The sequence below is a fragment of the Megalobrama amblycephala genome, linkage group LG14, assembly GCF_018812025.1.
Source record: "Megalobrama amblycephala isolate DHTTF-2021 linkage group LG14, ASM1881202v1, whole genome shotgun sequence".
Classification (NCBI taxonomy): domain Eukaryota; kingdom Metazoa; phylum Chordata; class Actinopteri; order Cypriniformes; family Xenocyprididae; genus Megalobrama; species Megalobrama amblycephala.
Genome location: NC_063057.1, coordinates 41,339,934 through 41,361,765, shown reverse-complemented (window position 1 = coordinate 41,361,765; position 21,832 = coordinate 41,339,934). Strand labels below are relative to the sequence as shown.

The 21,832-nt window shown below is 39.2% G+C and overlaps 2 protein-coding genes across 2 annotated transcripts; both read right to left on the bottom strand.

The window, feature by feature from the left end:
* Positions 1 to 654: 654 nt before the first annotated feature.
* LOC125244794 (aerolysin-like protein) lies at positions 655 to 12,139 on the bottom strand. The gene is made up of 2 exons (XM_048155049.1): positions 11,709 to 12,139; positions 655 to 3,168 (listed from the first exon to the last, which is right to left on the bottom strand). The coding sequence occupies exon 2, from the start codon at positions 3,149 to 3,151 to the stop codon at positions 2,204 to 2,206; it is 948 nt and encodes a 315-aa protein (XP_048011006.1). The 5' UTR covers positions 3,152 to 3,168; positions 11,709 to 12,139; the 3' UTR covers positions 655 to 2,203.
* An 8,645-nt stretch (positions 12,140 to 20,784) lies between these two features.
* On the bottom strand, positions 20,785 to 21,132 carry LOC125244490 (oocyte zinc finger protein XlCOF26-like). The gene has a single exon (XM_048154566.1). The coding sequence runs from the start codon at positions 21,130 to 21,132 to the stop codon at positions 20,785 to 20,787; it is 348 nt and encodes a 115-aa protein (XP_048010523.1).
* Positions 21,133 to 21,832: the final 700 nt, after the last annotated feature.

Here is a 21,832-nt window from a genome sequence, read left to right as displayed (position 1 = left end):
TAAAGGCAGGCAGCACACAATAATCATCAAGGAAACAGTCCAGGGTCAAAAACACAGGCAAGGCAAGGAACAAGGAACACGGAGAAAAGGTCGAAAACAAGGCTAAACAATACTCTGAAAAGTTAGTCTGGCTATCACCAGACCAAGCTCAATTTAAAATTGAACATTGGTCTGGAGAGTCTGTATGGATTTTCTGCTGCACAAGAGGCGTGATCAACGAGCATTATTCACGCAATTGGATAGTCCTTCAACCAATCAGATCAACAATCCGGGTGACGTTCTTTGCAGAGCGATGCGAAAACTCTAGTTTGTATTGGTTTGTAGCATTGATCCGCGGTTTGCAGAAGCAGCAATGGCATTGAGCGATTTTTGCAGGTTGTGCCAAAAACATGAAAGTGAGTGGTATTTACACCCAGTCGAGCGATTTGTTTGCTAAACTAAAGAAGTCATTCAGCATCGTCGAGAGGTTAAAAGGCGACTCTGATGCTGTTCTGGTTCAGTGTAAATGAACGCGGAATATAGCCGCCCTAAACTACGTCATTGTCATGACAACCAAAAAGAATTCCAGTCAGCTCAGGCGGCGCGAGATTCAAGAAGCAGGGAGACGAAGCATATAGAGCAAATAATAAAAATATTGTCTACCAACAAGGGGCATTGAAGTAAAAGAGTCCTGTACTCACATCGTGAAGCAAACCACCAAAATAACAGCAGAGAATCGTTGTGTGTCATCAATTGGCTTTCGCCGTTTGTAATCCTCCTATGAAGAAACTGTCGGATCAACGCTCTGCTACATTTCTCTCAGATAAGGTAAATGCTTAACACAATCGGCATCAATGCTTAACACAATCGGCATCACTGTGATTGTGCATTGTGATATATGAGTGACGGGTAGATCAGATTGAGTTTGAAAACTGCTTGCCGTCGCTTCTCTATCGTCATCGTGTTATACCCGCCAATAGCGAGCAAGGTGGCTAAGCCAGTCTGTGATTGGTTCCCGCAAAAATGTAAGAGATGCAGCAGAATTGAATGTATGTTTCCAGACTGAGTTGCCGGGCGAAATCAAATCGCCGGCAGATCAGGCTGGGTTTACCCAGACTACGGAAAAGTGTGTGTGAAGGAGTGCAGCTTATAAAGGGAACCTGATGGGAAACAGGTGTGAGTGTGATCAGTGCCTAGCTGAGGGACTGTGGGAAATGTAGTCCAGAGTGAAGTGACTGCGTGTGTGCAATGAAAAAGTCTTAATGTAGAAACGGAGACCTCTGGTGGGGAGTGAAAGGAAGCAGCAGAGGGTGGAAACGTGACAGTGTGATTGTGTGTGGTTTTTTTTTAGATAAGATGTGTTCGTGATTTAGTTAATAAATCTTATGCACAATACATATTTGGTTCTGATTCTCTGCTTGCGCCAGGGTGAATTTAACGATTGCCGGTCTTGTTACACGCTCTACATTCTGTACAAGTCCTCAAATATTTATGGAAGCTTGTTTTTTAAAAACTTAAAAGATAATAGTGAGTTTACATCTTGTAATTCTGATTTTTTTTTCTTGCTAATAATTTTGAGTTTATATCTCGTTATTTCTATATCTCTCCCAATTGCTAAAAACTTAACTCAAAATTTAAGTTAACAGGACTGTAAACAATTGGACAACCTGAACTGCTTATTTTTCAGAAATGTGGTTTTATATTACTAAACTGTCAAATCAAATAGAAATAGCACATTAAAGTTACAACTAAATTATGTACCTCTTTTTGTGTGTATGTACAGGTCTGTTACCTGTACATACACATAGGAATATTTTTGCTCATGTGGCCAAAAAGTCCACTCAATAGAGAAAAGTTTTGCACAGCAAGGAAAGAATTCAAGGAATCATTGCTTGTAACAGTTTTAATTAAATCTTAAGTCTTTAAAAAAAAAAAAAAAAAAAAGTTACAGAACCCGTTAACCTAAAAGGTTATTTTAAAGTGATTACACAAAGTATGAATCTAAATGAATATTTATGTATTGTTATATTATCATATATATTTGAAAACAGTAAATGTTGTGCACACACGCATATATATATTTCCCCTGAACACCTACCCTCCCCCCCAAAAAAAATCCCCAAAAACCCCAAAAATTTGGCCTAAATGTAAAACAACCGATACCTGATTGACAAAATTTGAAGTAATCAAAGAAATTGTGTTACATGTGCAATCTGTCTTAACATTACAGAGGAGATTCCTTAGTCTCCACTTTGATATCAGTGTAAGTGACGCCTTTGTATGTGCCCTTGGTATTGTACTGTAACACACTGCCATTCTTGCAGGTGATCTTCACTGTGCCAGTGTAAGGCATGTCAAAAGTTGCTCTTCCAATGGTGATGTTAACATCCACCTTCTTCCCTGGTGGCACATCAACATCAGTAGACAGAGTTTCGGTTCTCTCATCTGTGTACTCCTGACTGTAAGTGCTTTCAAGTCCAACACTAACACTGTATCCTGCTGTAACTTCTGCAATCTCTGGAATCCCAGCCTTCACTTCCATACTAAATGTTGCTGTCAAACTTGCACTCACAGACCATGAAGATGTGTTAGTTATTTTCTTTGAGGTTTCAACTTTTTGTTTTTGAGCGACAGAGGAGTTGTTCCTGTAAGTGATGGATTTGATTTCTTCTACTGCCACCTTTGGTATCAGTTGGTTGATAGTGGGATAGTTGACATTGGTAAGAACTGTTGATTGAACTGCATTGAGAAACATGAATCCCATGCAGTCGATGTCGGCACCACCGCTTCCTACAACTCCCAAACAAAATCCAGAGCTGACATCCATGGGATATTCTGTTTTTAAACCCCAGCTTGTCATCTTCGCAAAGAATTCTCTCCCAAGACTGGTTGTGAATTTGATAGCTCCAAGACGTGTTCCTGCTCCGTTTCCCCACAAGGACAGTGAGGCGAAACACTCACCAGGCTGGAACTTGAACTCTTGATGATCTCCAGCTGGTTCTCCAAAAGTTTGATCTCTCCCATCTGAAAGCCAAACCCTGACAGCCTTCACCTGCCATCCTCCAACCCAAACCCAGATCTTCTCTAAACTGGCACCGTTGTTCTCACCAGTAAATGAAAATCGTCTACCTCCTTGTCCACCAATTAGCTCTAGAGTTGTTGGGTAGGACATCTTTGGATGAAATTGATCTGAAAATAATAAACAGATTAGAATTAGCATCAGCTATATACTTTCTTGCAGTGTGTTCACAATATTTCATACTTCATAAGATTTGAAAGTAATATAAGTTATACTTAAAAACATTTCAAACATAAACTTACAAATCTAAAATTATTTCAAAAGATTGTTTTAGTCAGTGATAAAAATGCTTGTTTCTTCACATGAGGCATAACTTGAAGGGGTGTGGTTTTTGTACTTCGGGATGCAGACGGACCCTTCTCAATCCTTGACGTGCTGGTGGGGCTAAATAATTAATATAATAAATAGCTGGCTGACTTTTCCATTTGTTGATATGACATGGTTATATTCAGATAGTAAATGTCTTATATTAAGCTGGGTGTCCACCTTAGAGATAATTACCATATGTATGATGAAACCATCATACTGTACTTAAAAATATAATATTAATAATATATATTAAAATTTTGTGTGTATTTGTTACTACTGCAGAGCTGTATTAAATAATTATGGGATCTCATTCAACGCTTTCAGAATCTTAATTTCGTAAATAATTTTGTTTCTGTAAATTAAATTTAAAATTAACATTTTAATGACAGTATGTTTACTGAACAAAAATTAATTATCAAAATAAACCAAACGAGGAATAAAACCAAATAGAATAAACTTAGCTAAGTATTAACTTAGATATTATTAAAAACATTATTCTAATTTCCAGAGATGGAAACTCGAGTCTGCAACTTGGACTCGAGTCGCACTTAAGTGGCAAAAATAAACGACTTGTGACTTGACTTGGACTCGTGAACTACTAACTCGAGATTTGACTCGGAATCGAGAACTACTAACTCGAGACTTGACTCGGAATCAAGAACTACTAACGCGAGACTTGACTTGGACTCGTGAACTACTAACTCGAGACTTGACTCGGAATCGAGAACTACTAACGCGAGACTTGACTCGGAATCGAGAACTACTAACTCGAGACTTGACTTGGACTCGTGAACAAATATCCAAGACTTGACTTGACTTGGACTTGAAGACAGAGACTTGTGAAAAATACAAATCTTTTGACGTGACATTCCTGATTACTTTTTCTATGTACTACCCCAAACGATGGCATGAAACACCACATTTTACTACTTATTCATTCCCAAATATGTGCTGCAGCAGCTAATATCACAAATCATCTCTAAACACACCAAGCCATCGAGCGCTTGACGCATCTGAAGGCACGCAAATTCATCACCAATTAGAAAACTTGTTAAATTAGCAATAAATAATAACAGTATAGCCAAGCCTTACCTTGAGATAAACTTTGTCATTTCATTTGAAAAGCAATCAAGTAATCCGAAGGGAAGCTGCGGTGTTGCACAGCTGCAGAGGCTTATGGTCCATTTTCAAGAAGTACATGTCCTTTTAATTTTTTCATTTATTTTTGCCCAAGTATTTGATAATTCATATAATATCCAGATTTACCACGTTAAATTGTATTTGGATCGAACGAGCACTTCCATGCGCTTTTTATAACCCTGTGTGTCCGACTCATTTCCACAGATCGGTCTGTTAAGTAGCAGTGCATTATTATATCGCGTTATCAAAAACGAAATATATCGCGTTATCACACAGATGGAAATGTTGTTCATTGTGTTGTTTACTGTAACGCTTGTCTATACATAGGGCCCTATTTTAACGATCTAAACGCAAAGTGTAAAGCGCACGGCGCAGGTGCACTCAGGGGGCCCTATAATACACCCGGCGCAATGCGACGCAAGGCGCAGCGCAAGTGTGTTTGCTATTTTGCGTCCGCCGCCGTTCGCGTTTTCCCGTTCAGCGCCACGTCCTTAAATTAGTAAATGCATTTGCGCCAGTTAGTGCGCCCATGGGCGTGCTGGTCTAAAAAAGAGGTGTGTTAAGGCGCATTGCCGCCGCATTGCTATTTTAAGGAGCTGAAAATAGACTGCGCCATATACCAACTCAAACCTGGTCTAAAGTCTAAAGTCAATGGCGCAATATTTTTTTGTTAGAGCACGTTGGTAGAAACTGCGCCTCTGGGCGCGTCCACAGTGCGCTTTGACTTTGTTTATTACACGCAGGGATGCGCATCACACAAACATGCCAAATATTAAAAACAAAAGGATTACAGTGTAAAAGAATATTATTGTGTAGGCTACATAAATATAAAAATGTAATGATGAATAGTCATTGCGTGTATTAGAATTAGGCTACCTATTTTCAATTCAGCCTATTACTACTTATAATGATGGCTAATTAATTGAACAATCGTGCCAATACACACACATATATATTAACTGATTCATCGCGTGTACGCCATGTAAATAGCAATACGCCATGGCGCGAGCGCATCTCGCTCTTAAAGGGAATGGGAGATGACACTCTGATTGGTTTATTGAACGTTACGGCCATTACTTATTAAGAGAATAGGGACAACCCATTTTAAAAACGCGCCCCCGCGCACGGACCGTTTTTCCGTCGTTAAAATAGCAAAAGTGGATTTGGACACGCCCTGAGTGCACCTGCGCCGTGCGCTTTACACTTTGCGTTTAGAACGTTAAAATAGGGCCCAGGGCGTGTCCAAATCCACTTTTGCTATTTTAACGACGGAAAAACGGTCCGTGCGCCGGGGCGCATTTTTGAAATGGGTTGTCCCTATTCTCTTAATGAGTAATGGGCGTAACGTTCAATAAACCAATCAGAGTGTCATCTCCCATTCCCTTTAAGAGCGAGATGCGCTCGCGCCATGGCGGATTGCTATTTACATGGCGGAATTTGTTGGCGGAAAAGCTGAACGCTTTTCAAGCGAAGAAACCGATCTGCTCGTGCGCGAAGTTAAAGCGCGCGAGCAGATCATCTACGGGACAAGCAGGATATAACATTATATATATTATATAATTATATATTATATAACATATAACATTATAAAATACACTGACTTATTAAACACACCGATTCAACTGAGGAGTTCAGCGAGTGATGTTTTGCTGAAATTACCTGTTAAGTGGCCAGTCAATCTTTCAGTCGTCTGCGTTGAATGCAGGCTTTCAAATAGCTCCGCGCAATGAGTCCGTTAATATATATGTGTGTGCAGGGGCGTCGGACTGGGGGGGTAAAGGGTACCGAGTACCCAGGGCCCGAGGCAGGGGGGGGCCCTTAGAAGTCAGTTTTCTATACATACATATACATGCACTAACATTTGTATAGCATTTATGTACAAATAAAAAAAGTTCCTGTGAAAAACTAAACTTGTAGTTAGGCACTGGTTTGGTACAAAAAAAAAAAAAAGTCATTTTCATGCTGTGCAGGGCCCCACCACCCCTCTCGAATCAATGTAAATGGTACGACCCGCAGGTCAGGTGCTTGTGCTGCGGACCTGCGGTGAATCAGTTAATGAGACAGGAGCTGGAGTTAGCCGTGATATGAACTAGGAAGACAGGGGAAGAGTCATGTCTTTCCTTAAGAAAGGAAAATCAGGGGCTCAAAAACGAAAAGAAAAGAAGATTAAAGAGAGAAAGGCAAATGAGGGCAAGCAGTTTCTCACTCAGTTTTTTGAAAAGAAATGTGAGCTCCAAATGCATCATCGAGCATTGACATTGTTTTAACATAAATATCTACTCCAGGTAGAATAGCATACATTTATGTTCGTACTCTATTTGAATAATATACCAATACTTTATAGTATCACACCCTACATAGCAAACAAACAATATTTCTGGGTAACAGGGAGTGAGAAGCAGACGCAGGCGGAGCTGGGAGCTCAACACACTGCCACTCCAGGCAGCTGCGCAGCTTGTCTCCTCTTCTGCTGCAGTTCTCCCCAGAGTCAGAAGTTTACATGAAAACACTGTATATTTCCCTCCATTGTCAAAATCTAACACCCGCGAAAACACAGATCGTTAGCGCCTATTTCCGCATCGTTATGCAAATTAGCTCGCGCACGCTCTTACATTAAGTACAGGATTGTTCTCAGTTTAATGCACATCTTAATGATTGAAAATGACTTATTTTAAAACATAATTCAAAGACTGAATGTCTAGTTTGGCGGTTAGTGTACCCTGTGATTCTATAGTCTGCATTTATTTTAAACAAATAATCAGCAATTAACTTGTACTTAGCCTATACTTTAAAAAAGGTATTGTGACAATAAAGGATATTTTAGCAACCATTTGAAGCCATATATTTCAGTTTCAGTCCCTGCAGCAGCAGGCCCCTCATCATGGCCAGGTGAAAGCAGTGACAGTGAGGTGGATGTGACAGTGAGACAAGGTGAGCTTTTAGTGGAATTGCCTGTTTTAACACTTAGTAATTAGTAATTAAGTGTTAAGAGGAAATAGGCAAAATGGGTACATTGTTATTGTACACATTTAAACTTTAAAGGGATAGTTCACCCAAAAATGAAAATTCTGTCATCATTTACTCTCCCTCAAGTTGTTCCAAACCTGTATGATTTCCTTTCTTCTGCTAAACACAAAAGAAGATATTTTAAAGAAGGTTGGTAATTAAACAGTTGCTGGTCCCCATTGACTTCCATAGTATTTTTTTTCCTACAATGGAAGTCAATGGGGTCCATCAGTCGTTTGGTTACCACTGGAGCTGCTGAATGCCATATACAAAATGCAGCTAGAAAGCATTTTTGGAGAAGTTTGCATTGGCTTGAGGATCTTTTGTACACTCCCAGTGACTGTTGCTGGAGGGGAACATGCTTTCAGTAAACTTAAACTTGTAAAGAACTATTTAAGATCAACAATGTCCCAGGATAGACTGAACAGCCTTGCCATACTCTCTGTAGAAAGTCAGTTGGCCAAAAAACTGGACTTTAAAGACCTGATCAGCAAATTTGCGCATGCAAAGACCCGTCAATGGGCATTTAGTAAAAACTGACATTATTTAGTTTGTGTTTATTAATGTTCAGACCAAAGTTTTTTTCTCATTTGGTATGGTCATTGTTCAGAACTGCTTTACAGTATATTTGATTTAGTCCAGGTATGGACCTGCTAGACCTTTTATCATCTCAGTAAGTAGTAGTACTTTTGACAATAAAACAAAAATATATTAATCAGAGTGTGGCTTATTTTGTTTACATTTTAAGTGTTTTTATGATAAAAATGTAATACCCCACCCATTGGTATCACTATGGTATTTGGTACGGGGGCCCAGCAAGATGGTTTGTACCCAGGGCCCAAAATTTGGTGCTACGCCCCTGTGTGTGTGTATTGGCACGATTGTTCAATTAATTAGCCAATTTCGTTCATCATTATAAGTAGTAATAGGCTGAATTGAAAATAGGTAGCCTAATTCTAATACACGCAATGACTATTCATCATTACATTTTTATATTTATGTAGCCTACACAATAATATTCTTTTACACTGTAATCCTTTTGTTTTTAATATTTGGCATATTTGTGTGATGCGTATGTGTCTGTGTGTAATAAGCAAAGTCAACGCGCACTGTGGACGCGCCCAGAGGCGCAGTTTCTACCAACGCGCTCTAACAAAAAAATATTGCGCCATTGACTTTAGACTTTAGACCAGGTTTGAGTTGGTCTATGGCGCAGTCTATTTTCAGCTCCTTAAAATAGCAATGCGCCGGCAATGCGTCTGAACACACCTCTTTTTTAGACCAGCACGCCCATGGGCGCACTAACTGGCGCAAATGCATTTACTAATTTAAGGACGTGGCGCTGAACGGGAAAACGCGAACGGCGCCGGACGCAAACTAGCAAACACACTTGCGCTGCGCCTTGCGTCGCATTGCGCCGGGTGTATTATAGGGCCAGGGGCGTAGCACCAAATTTTGGGCCCTGGGTACAAACCATCTTGCTGGGCCCCCGTACCAAATACCATAGTGATACCAATGGGTGGGGTATTACATTTTTATCATAAAAACACTTAAAATGTAAACAAAATAAGCCACACTCTGATTAATATATTTTTGTTTTATTGTCAAAAGTACTACTACTTACTGAGATGATAAAAGGTCTAGCAGGTCCATACCTGGACTAAATCAAATATACTGTAAAGCAGTTCTGAACAATGACCATACCAAATGAGAAAAAAACTTTGGTCTGAACATTAATAAACACAAACTAAATAATGTCAGTTTTTACTAAATGCCCATTGACGGGTCTTTGCATGCGCAAATTTGCTGATCAGGTCTTTAAAGTCCAGTTTTTTGGCCAACTGACTTTCTACAGAGAGTATGGCAAGGCTGTTCAGTCTATCCTGGGACATTGTTGATCTTAAATAGTTCTTTACAAGTTTAAGTTTACTGAAAGCATGTTCCCCTCCAGCAACAGTCACTGGGAGTGTACAAAAGATCCTCAAGCCAATGCAAACTTCTCCAAAATGCTTTCTAGCTGCATTTTGTATATGGCATTCAGCAGCTCCAGTGGTAACCAAACGACTGATGGACCCCATTGACTTCCATTGTAGGAAAAAAAATACTATGGAAGTCAATGGGGACCAGCAACTGTTTAATTACCAACCTTCTTTAAAATATCTTCTTTTGTGTTTAGCAGAAGAAAGGAAATCATACAGGTTTGGAACAACTTGAGGGAGAGTAAATGATGACAGAATTTTCATTTTTGGGTGAACTATCCCTTTAAAGTTTAAATGTGTACAATAACAATGTACCCATTTTGCCTATTTCCTCTTAACACTTAATTACTAATTACTAAGTGTTAAAACAGGCAATTCCACTAAAAGCTCACCTTGTCTCACTGTCACATCCACCTCACTGTCACTGCTTTCACCTGGCCATGATGAGGGGCCTGCTGCTGCAGGGACTGAAACTGAAATATATGGCTTCAAATGGTTGCTAAAATATCCTTTATTGTCACAATACCTTTTTTAAAGTATAGGCTAAGTACAAGTTAATTGCTGATTATTTGTTTAAAATAAATGCAGACTATAGAATCACAGGGTACACTAACCGCCAAACTAGACATTCAGTCTTTGAATTATGTTTTAAAATAAGTCATTTTCAATCATTAAGATGTGCATTAAACTGAGAACAATCCTGTACTTAATGTAAGAGCGTGCGCGAGCTAATTTGCATAACGATGCGGAAATAGGCGCTAACGATCTGTGTTTTCGCGGGTGTTAGATTTTGACAATGGAGGGAAATATACAGTGTTTTCATGTAAACTTCTGACTCTGGGGAGAACTGCAGCAGAAGAGGAGACAAGCTGCGCAGCTGCCTGGAGTGGCAGTGTGTTGAGCTCCCAGCTCCGCCTGCGTCTGCTTCTCACTCCCTGTTACCCAGAAATATTGTTTGTTTGCTATGTAGGGTGTGATACTATAAAGTATTGGTATATTATTCAAATAGAGTACGAACATAAATGTATGCTATTCTACCTGGAGTAGATATTTATGTTAAAACAATGTCAATGCTCGATGATGCATTTGGAGCTCACATTTCTTTTCAAAAAACTGAGTGAGAAACTGCTTGCCCTCATTTGCCTTTCTCTCTTTAATCTTCTTTTCTTTTCGTTTTTGAGCCCCTGATTTTCCTTTCTTAAGGAAAGACATGACTCTTCCCCTGTCTTCCTAGTTCATATCACGGCTAACTCCAGCTCCTGTCTCATTAACTGATTCACCGCAGGTCCGCAGCACAAGCACCTGACCTGCGGGTCGTACCATTTACATTGATTCGAGAGGGGTGGTGGGGCCCTGCACAGCATGAAAATGACTTTTTTTTTTTTTGTACCAAACCAGTGCCTAACTACAAGTTTAGTTTTTCACAGGAACTTTTTTTATTTGTACATAAATGCTATACAAATGTTAGTGCATGTATATGTATGTATAGAAAACTGACTTCTAAGGGCCCCCCCCTGCCTCGGGCCCTGGGTACTCGGTACCCTTTACCCCCCCAGTCCGACGCCCCTGTATAGGGCCCATAGGTTTTGTTATCGCCGGCGCTCACTGGAAGACTTTGCTTGATCTACAGCAAACTAGGACAACTCGTATAGCTCAAAATACACAGCACTATTTTCCTTGCAGTGGTTCTAAGTCGTATAAATTTGCATAAAGTTAGAAAGTAATACAAATTATTTAAGTAGTATTTTGTGTGCTTTATTAGACCATTTTAAAGTAAAAGTTATCTGTTTTGATATTTAAATACACTGTTAATTACAATAACAACCAGCTGAAACAAATACAATAGAACAAAGACTTGACTTGAGATTTCATTTGGACCCCTAAAGACTTGAGACTTGACTTGGACCTGACCGCAGGGACTTGTGAACATCTCTGTTTCTAGTATTTGTATCAATACTTTATGCCTTTTACCCTATGCTTGTTTTACCCTGTGTGGGGTAAAAGGCCGCCTCATACATTTCAATTTTTAAACAATCAAACAAACCACCTTTTTCCTCCTGTTATCATACACTTTGTGAGTAGTGAAAAGCACATTTTTTCTTACGGAGTGCCTTTAGCTCCTTTGCACCCTATGCAGTGGCAGAAAATCGGGTTGGATAATCTCATACAGTTTCAGACATCTTAAATCAAGTGCCTGTGAGAGAAAGCGTACTTACATGGATGACTGCAGTCTGAACTTCTTCTCAAGAGCAGCTGGTCTGGTCGAAGCTGGCAAAGTGAGATGTGTTTGGTCAGGCTGCTGCTTAAATAGAGCTCCAAAAGAGGACAGGCAGTACCTAAAACACACCCTGAGTCAGTGTAATCAGCTCCCCCCACCTCTCGCTCACAATTAAACACAATCTTTTTAAAGATTCATGTGGAAGACTGGAGATTTTGCTTGTTGATAAAATTGCACTAAATTAAAAACATGTACAAAATTGTGCTCATGAAACAAAACAGCAACAACAATCAACTATAGATAGAATTACAAATTACCAGCTGAAAAAAATAAAAATAAAGGGAAAATAAATAACCCCTACTGGATTGAATGAAGAGATGGATCTTGCCTGTTTCTTGTATTTTTTTTCCTTTTTGTCATTAATTTTGTTAATTAATTCCCCCCTTTTCCCCTTCCACTCTTTGGTTTGTTTTTAGGACACTTTTCACTTTTTGCAAAAAAATTTTCACTTTGCAGACATTAAATTAAAGTAATTTTATAGTGATAGACCCTTGCTTTAGTCTAATAGGTTACACACACACAAGGTTTGCAAACGCTCCATATAATATAGTCCATAATTAAGACATCAAAGTAGCATTCCACAGGTATACAGAAACCATACAGAATGCAGTTTGCACAGAATGCTAGAGAATGACAAACAACTACAAATTAAAGCAAGATTACCCTTAAGTCAAGTCACATTTATTTATATAGCGCTTTTTGCAATGCAGATTGAGTCTAAGCAGCTTTACAGTGTTAACTGGGGGAAAAAAATTGTGTCATTGTCCAGTAAGTTCAGTATTGATTCATTCTGTTGTAAAAATCATAAGTTATTAATTTAGTTCATCTATGTATACATCAGCTCTGGAGAAAACAATGATGTCATGTTATAGTCTGCATTTTCTGTACATTTCATGTTGACATATAATATTTCTAAGGATGCTCAGGTCAAAGACCAGTCATATGATTAGCTTAGATCATTGTAAACCAATCACCAAAACAAATCACATTGAAGACGACATTGATTTTTACTCAACTGTAAGAATGTGCATGTACCTTGTAACGATCGGCCCAATAGGTCGATTTGACATGGATTAAAATGGGGTCAGATTATGCTGTGTGAGAGGTTATGAGTGTTTAAAAAGATAAGACAGACAACAGAAATGAATAAATAAGGTGTATTTACAATAATCACAAGGAACTTAAAACAGCACAGGAAAACTCAGTCTGTTAAAAGCATACAGTCCAAAGTCCTAAAACAGTCCAAGAATCCTAGTGTGCTGATAAAGTCCCAATGTGAAAGTGTCCACCGGTGTATATACCAAGTCCACGGAAGTGTTAATCCAAGTGAAGATGAGGAGAAGTGCTGGAAAGGCAAGTCCATAAAATTAAACTCCACAGTCCAGCTAGTGACAGGCAGACCCATACACATTTAAAGACATACACACATTAAAATAAGTAAGAGGAATAAAATGGACTATAAAAAACATGTAAACAAATTAAAACCCTATTGTACATAAAATCGTTGTAATAAATAGAGCGGTAAAACATGTATTTTATGTGACAGTGTCACAACCTTTCTATTTATTGAGTCACTCAGTTGTTGTGACCAGTGATATCCTAGGCATAAATAAAACTTAATGTCTACAAAGAGCAACTTGGAAGTCATATCAAGTCATCTACCGCCACTGTATTGAATTCACCCAACCAGATGTTACAAGTTGATCTCATGAGAATTCATATTTTGTATAAGATTATATACAGTATGTACTTGAAACATTCCACAAGCAGGATTGAGCAGCTACCTTGCTGGGAAATCCAGCCAGTGTTTTCCAGAAATTATACCATACTGATCCATGCTCAAGGGGAAATGCAACTGGAACCATTCGTCCTGATGGTGGAAAAGCACCCATTTTGTGTTTTAATACAAAATAATAATGGTAGAACTTTCTTAAGAACATGGTTCCTTATGCAGTACAATTGCAAACTGTTCCAAGCAAAAAAAAAAAAAAAAAAAAAAAAACGACTCACTGTCGGTCACGTATTCTAATCCTGACTTCGGAGTGCAATATTGAAAAACCTACAAAGTTTCTGAGTTGATTTTATCTGAGCTTCAATCCTGTCTATACAGGTGTGTTCAAACCTGCTCCTGGAGGGCCAGTGTGCTACAGATTTTTTCTACTTTTCTAGTGTTCGACCCTTCCTTGGCTGTAATTTATCTATAGGAAAGAAGGGGAACATTAGGCCAGTCGAGGTCGCTGTCATTCTAAAATACCGGGAAATGAGATGAGAGATAAACAGAGACAGCGAAACGAAATACAAGTGAACTTGTAATTTATTATAAATTATACATAAAGTATTAAAGTTGAGATTATTTACAAAGAAAGGGAAAAAGAAAAGGTAAATAATTTTACAGAGCAAAACAGAAACACCGGCAAACTCTTAAGAACTGAGGAGAAACAAAGGGATACTAGACCATGCCAAATGAAAGAAAACAATAAAACAAAAAGTAATCTTTCTAATCCATTTATACACTAAATCTAACTAATACAAAAGAAAGAAAGAAAAATCTTCAACGTCCGAGACGTCGTATCTTTTCTACACTGATAAGTAATACACTTAGCAGCGTCTACACTGCTGGAATTCAAATAGAGAAGAAGAAGAAGAGAGCTAGTTCAAGATGAGCATTTATTGTTAAAACTTCTATCATTTATTTACTTATTTTTTAGAAAATGAGTGATGGTTTCTCTTGATAAGACCCTTATTCCTCTTCTGGGATCATGTAGAACGCTTTTAAGCTGCACTGAAACTGTAATTTTGACCTTCAACTGTTTGGGCTCCATTGAAGTCCACTATAAGGAGAATAATCCTGGAATGTTTTCATCAAAAACCTTAATTTCTTTTCAACTGAAGAAAGAAAGACATGAACATCTTAGATGACATTGGGGTGAGTAAATTATCAGCAAAAGTTTATTTGAAAGTGGACTAATCCTTTAAGACTGAATCTTTCCCAATCAAGTAGGCATGAAACTCTTTGCGTACATGCTATATTTTTGTCCACCTATTTTATGGGCATTTTGGATCACTGCATAAAAAACACTAGATGTACATACATTTTAAAATGCATAAAAAAAATAAAAAAAAACACGTAAATAACTGTGCTTAACTAAGTCGGATAATTTTTACGCAACACGAAAATGTGCACAAACTACGATGGAAACACTTTTACCAAATTTATTCCATAATGCGCATCACAAAAAAGACGTGACTTTGCGATGGGACAGCATAACTGGAGATAACATAACTGCAAGATAACATGACAACATTTATTGTGTTACATCTGCGTACTCTATAATAATTATACGAAAATGATTATATACAGTGCCTTCTACTGCAGCAACTTCCATTTTTCTTAGTGATATTTAGCGGCAGGGAAAGGAGTAGATGCTGTTTTTTGTGTCCTTTCAGTCGGTGAGCAACTAAATGATTTGTCTTCATTTATGAAATCATAATGTTTCTTGTACTGATTTTTCTCTTCCATTTCATCTAGTCTTTCACTCTCCTCTTTCAGCAGCATCCGGTCTAATGTGAACAGAGACAAATACAAGTTAACCCGTTTAATGGCACAAAGCAAGACATAAAAAGATTTAGACATTTAAAGCATCAAATCCAACATCATGTATGCTAGATCCTATATGCACTGATATACTTAAAGAGCTGATTTAATCTCAGAACCTCTTAACATTATTAATTCTATTCACTTTCTTAAAGACGTATCCCGACTACTTTAAGCTGGCAGTTATCAAACCACTAGTCCAAATTCAAACACCACTATAGAACAGAAACTGTTTGGATTTGATACACTATTATGGCTACATCTTTCTTTAGGTAATATTAGATCTTTTGACAACAAAGACCATGACATTTTCTTGGATAGTTTGAGAATTATTTTGCATTTATGGACAAGAATGTGATCAAATAAGGTATGTAACTCTCAATTCAAAGAACCAAACAATGGGTTTTGTTTCCAAGATAGTTTTTTTCACTGTTTGTCTCACACATGTGTCAAATGGAAGGTGCACATTCTATTGTGACTCATGTTTGTCAATCTTAGCCTTTCTATGCATGTAAAACAAGAAAAGGTGAATGAAAATTAGACAAATAATGATTTGTTTGTTAATAGAGATTCTCTTTGTCTTACCTTCTTCCTGGAGCTTCCTAATAGGAGGGGCCCGCAAACAGGAATCTTGACTTATACCATCCCAAAGGAGGAGGAGTTCAAGCATTAAGAATGTTTTAATGATATTACATCGAATGCATGTCTTTTAAGATTTTCGTTGGTTTTCATGGTGAAAATGGAGTTTGATAAAGAAGATGCTAATATTTATATTTCAATGTTGATGTTAAATATGATCTTATAAATAAGATATGTAGATTGTAATTGAAATTAGGGATGGGACGAAATATCGTTTGACAAAATATCGCGATACAAAACGTGACGAAACGCATCAAGGTCGAAAAAAATGGATCGCGAAATAAAGATAGATGGCACTGCTGCATGATTTGCGCAGTATATAAATAATTTAGTGTATTATATTTGTGTGTATGTATATGGGGCAGACATACAGTCTATGGTGGCAGGGTAAAAAAACTAAATGAAAAAAAAAAAAATTATATCCGGGGAACGGTGCGGTACGTCGTAACGTCAAGACAGCGCATGTTGCAATAACAACACTGCAGCGAGCTAACAAATATTATTAGCATTAGCACCAACTGCCTTGCCCCCAAACAGCCGACCATGGAGTCAAATGAGGTCGAAATTGAGGACGCTCCGCCTGGATACAAGTCATATGTCTGGCAGTATTTTGGCTTTCTCATTAAAAAAGACAAAGACGGCAATAGAGTAACTGACAAGACTAAGACTGTGTGTAAGCTATGCCATGCTGTCATTCCGTACACCACATCCAACACATCAAACATGAACCACCACCTTCAACGTCACCATAAAAATGTGAAGACGGCCCCGGAGAAAACGAGCCTACCGAAGGGACAGCTGACCATGAAACAAGCGCTGACACCAACTCTACCTCCATCAAGTCCGCGTGCAAAACAGATAACCAGGCTCATTGGCGAATTCATAGCGGACTATATGGCTCCATTTAACATGGTAGAGAACAGAAAATTCATCCAAATGTTCAATGTGCTGGAGCCCAAGTTTAAGATGCCATGTCGAGGACATTTTTCAGAGAAGGTAATCCCGGAAATTTACAATGAAACCAAACAAAGCGTGAAAGAGTATCTAAAAAATGCCGACGGTGTCGCCCTGACCACCGACAGCTGGACCTCGCGTGCAACACAGAGTTATATAACCATCACGGCAGAAGTCATCAACGAGAAATGGGAGAGAAAAAGCTTTGTGTTGCAAACTCGTGAGCTAAGTGAAAGTCATACTGGTGTTAACATAGCTCACGTGTTGAGAAATGCACTGAGTGAGTGGGAGCTAACGAGGCCACAAACAACCATTGCTTGTGTCACAGACAACGCGAGCAACATGGACATTGCTGTGAGAGAGAGCGGTCTCCACCCTCACATCAAGTGCTTAGTGCATGTTGTGAATCTGGCCAGTAAGCGAGGCTTGGCTGTATCCCGCGTCGCGCGCCTTCTTGGTCGTGTGCGAAGAATAACTACATTCTTTCACAAGAGCACCACGGCCACCGCCGTCCTGACCAACAAGCAAACCCAGTTAGAGCTGCCTCGGCATAAACTTATCACCGATGTCCAAACCAGGTGGAATAGCACATACGACATGCTGGCGCGCTACCTGGAGCAACAAGCGAGCAAAGCATGTCACCAGACGAAAATGACACACAGACCATCGCCAACATGAAAAGCGCCATTCTACTCGACATCTCGGACCGGTACTCGGGGGACTGTAATGACATGCTGCAGGAGTGCACTGCGCTTGACCCACGATTCCGAAGCCTGTCCCATCTGAATGATGAACAACGCGAGTCCGTCTATGCCCGAATACGTGAAAAAGCTTCAGCACTTCATGAGCAGCGCAACCAGGTAGGCTAACTTTTATTGAAAAAAAAAATGAGGTGCCCTGTATGTGTAGGCCAGAGCCCGAAAACTTATTTCTCATATTGTTTTTTTTATTAGTCGATGAGAGAGAGAGAGAGAGAGAGAGAGAGAGAGAGAGAGAGAGTCTCTGTGTGCGTGTGTCTGTGAGAGAGGGAGGGAGTGAAGGATTGAAAGACAGAAATGTTTGAGCTAGTTTTATTTTATTTTTTTCAGACCAGTGACATAGATGAAAGAACCACTAGGGCCAGTGCTTCAATATCAGGTGCAGCAGCAGAGCAGGCCAGGGTCATGGTTAAGGCAGCACAGGGAGCACAGCAGAGCCAGGAAGAGCCAGTGGAGGGAGAAAGGCAGATGCAGGACGTGACACAGCCTCCCCCACCAAAAAAGACAGCGTTAGAAGATCTCCTTGGGAGCTCCTACACTACTGTTGTTGAGACAGTGCAGTCCAGCAGAGGGATTGAAATGGAGATACTCTCCTACAGAAATGGGATTCCTATCCCACTCAACAGTAGTCCACTTGAGTGGTGGAAAGTTAATGCATATGCTTACCCCATACTTGCCCCCCTGTCCAAAGCCTACCTTTGCATTCCTGCTACGTCAGTGCCCAGTGAGCGTGTCTTTTCCACAGCAGGAGACATTGTGTCTGCTCAAAGATCACCGATTACACCAGAACATGTTGATATGTTAGTTTTTTTGAAGAAGAACCAGTCCTGAGATAACTTAACCTAGGATTAGAGCAGCACTAAGGGAGTGTTCTTGTTTGTGTTTGGCCAGTTAGGCCTTGTGTTTCCCTGTGTGCAGCTGAAACAAAAATAAATAAGTTGTTGTTATACAGTAATATTTTCTTCTTTTTTTTTCTTTTTTTAAAAAGGACCGTGACGTATCGTATCGTGACCCTGGCATATCGAGGTGCATCGTATTGTGAGTTTAAGTGTATCGTCCCATCCCTAATTGAAATAGCCCTGTCACTGGTATGTTTGAATTTGAGGGGAGAACTGAGTGTGACTGTTGGGCCAGTAGCTAACGTGTTTAATGCTTCTCATGTAAATATTATCAATATTTGTGTCCTCAAAATAATGTCATTCACTAGAGCTGACGTCATTCATGAACAAGACTAATTCATTAACTAAACATTAGACTAACATACATGCTGCATTGCAACCTCGGGTGTACTTTATTTTCTAATGGCCCGTCGACAGTTATTTCTTACATATAACAAATATTTTAGTCTGATGCGTCTCACTCGCTACAACACATTTGAACGGCTTATTCTCAGTGTGAACTCTCATGTGACTTTGAAGGTTTCCTTTCAATCTGCAAGTCTCTCCGCACTGAGGGCACGTGAAAGGCTTCTCTTCGCTGTGAATTTTCATGTGGATCTCGAGGTTTGCTTTGTCTTTGCAGGTTTTTCCACAGTGATGACACACATAAGTCTTCTCTCCAGTGTGAATTCTCATGTGCCTGTTGAAGCTTCCTTGTTGAGTGAAACTCTTTCCACACTGAAAGCATGTGTACGGCTTCTCTCCGGTGTGAATTCTCATGTGGCTTTTAAAGGGCACCTATTATGCCCCTTTTTACAAGATGTAATATTGGCCTTGGGTGTCCCCAGAATGTATTTGTGAAGTTTCAGCACAAAATACCCCACAGTTAATTTATTATAACCATTTGAAAATGTCATTTTTGGGGCCTGTTTTAAAAAGAGCTGTTTTGGTGTGTACCACCTTAAATATAAATGAGCTGCATATCCCCGCCCTGCCTTTGGATGAGGGCGTAACTTGCATACCTATGGCAATAAACAGAGGTTAGAAGCAGAATGGCTGAGAGTGAGAGACCCGCTGTTTTGTATGGCATTCAGCCGTACATGTTTGAACCGGAATCAGACCCAGATGATGAAGAGACTCCGGCAGAAGAAACACAATTGAGAATGGAGCAGGACGTCTCTGAATGGTTATTTGATACATTTATGTACTTATAGAGTTTTAATCGCGTCCCCTTTGCAATTATGGATGTGCAACACACACACACACACTGTGATAACGTTCGCGCAATTTTTTGAAACTACAAACACAAATACTGTGATAACGTTTGCTAAGTAAACACACAGTTTTTAATACAATATCTTTAAAAAAAATATATACGTGTGGATACACACTATACAAACAAGGTTTAAATTATATACACAGACATTCTATGACGACGACAACAACTTTAGACGCATTTGTTATTGAATTGGCTGACATCGACTGAAATGACTATTTGCTCAAAAAACATTAAATACACTTACTTCTTCTGGAGGTGACGTTGGATCGCGAACAGTAGGCAACGATCCACACTTGAGGATTAACTTTGAAGCAAGACCTGCTTTGAATTGACCCTCGTTCTCAAAACAGTCAGTCAAAAAATGATTCGCGCAAACATAAACGTATTTTGGAATTTTGAGTGGCGCCTTTCCTTCGTAAATAAAATCCATCCACTGCGTTTTCAGTGGCTCTGATGTCGGAAGTAAGTGAAAACTACTATATTCATTATTACATCCCACAACAGAACACTTTCTTAGGAGACATTACCGGCTGTCGTTGAAACAATGGAGGATGGTTGACCGATCACCGAGGGCGGGGTCTATGCCAAAACCAGATTGTCAATCAAACCATGTGGGTGGGGCTTAGCGCAATTCTACGTCACAGTGAGAGCAATCTTAGAACAGGGCGTTCTGAGACAGTGCTTATGAATTATTGAGATTGTAAAAAAACCACTGGGTGGATTTTTCTCATTCTAGGGTGGTTTTGCTCACACACTGCCAACACACATTTATGGTCAAACACCATGTAAAAGTGAATTTTGCATAATAGGTGCCCTTTAAGGTTTCTCTTTTTTATGAATGTTTTCCCACATTGTTGGCAGGTGAAAGGTCTCTCTCCGGTGTGAATTCTCATGTGGATAATAAAGTTTCCTCATTGCTCAAATCTCTTTCCACACTGAGGGCAGGTGAAAAGTTTATCTCCAAGGTGAACTCTCATGTGGACTTTCAGGTTACTGTTTGAAGAGTAACTATTTCCACATTCCTGGCAAATAAACGGCTTCTGTCCAATGTGAACACTCATGCGGACTTTAAGGTTACTTTTTCTTGTGAAACTCTTTCCACACTCCTGGCAGGTGAAAGCACTAGTTGCTGTTTTTTGTGTCCTTTCAGTCGGTGAGGAACTAAATGATTTGTCTCCATTTATGAAATCATGATGTTTCTTGTACCGATTTTTCTCTTCCATTTCATCTAGTCCTTCACTCTCCTCTTTCAGCAGCATCCGGTCTAATGTGAACAGAGACAAATACAAGTTAACCCGTTTAATGGCACAAAGCAAGACATAAAAAAATTTAGACATTTAAAGCATCAAATCCAACATCATGTATGTTAGATCCTATATGCACTGATATACTTAAAGAGCTGTTTTAATCTCAGAAACTCTTCTTAACATTTTTAAAAGGTTAGTTCACCCAAAAATGAAAATAATGTCATTTATTACTCACCCTCATGTCGTTCTACACCCGTAAGACCTTCGTTCATCTTCTGAACACAAATTAAGATATTTTTGTTGAAATCCAATGGCTCAGTGAGGCCTGCATAGCCAGCAATGGTACTTCCTCTCTCAAGATCCATAAAGGTGCTAAAAACATATTTAAATCACTTCACATGTTCATCTTAATATTATAAAGTGACGAGAATATTTTTTGTGCGCCAAAAAAAACAAAACATCTTTTTAACAATATCTAGTGATGGCCGATTTCAAAAAACTGCTTCGGAGCGTTACGAATCTTCTGTGTCAGTGATTCGGATCGCATAACAAACCGTCAAACTGCTGAAACCACATGACTTTGGTGCTCCAAACTACTGATTTGATTTGTAAAGCAGCGAAGCTTCTTGAAGCAGTGTTTTGAAATCGGACATCACTAGATATTGTTAAAGATGTTATTTTGATTTTTGGGCTCACAAAAAGTATTCTCATA

Coding starts and splice junctions, on each gene's coding strand:
- LOC125244794 (XM_048155049.1), bottom strand. CDS start 3,151: ATGTCCTACCCAACAACTCTAGAGCTAATTGGTGGACAAGGAGGTAGA.
- LOC125244490 (XM_048154566.1), bottom strand. CDS start 21,132: ATGCTGCTGAAAGAGGAGAGTGAAGGACTAGATGAAATGGAAGAGAAA.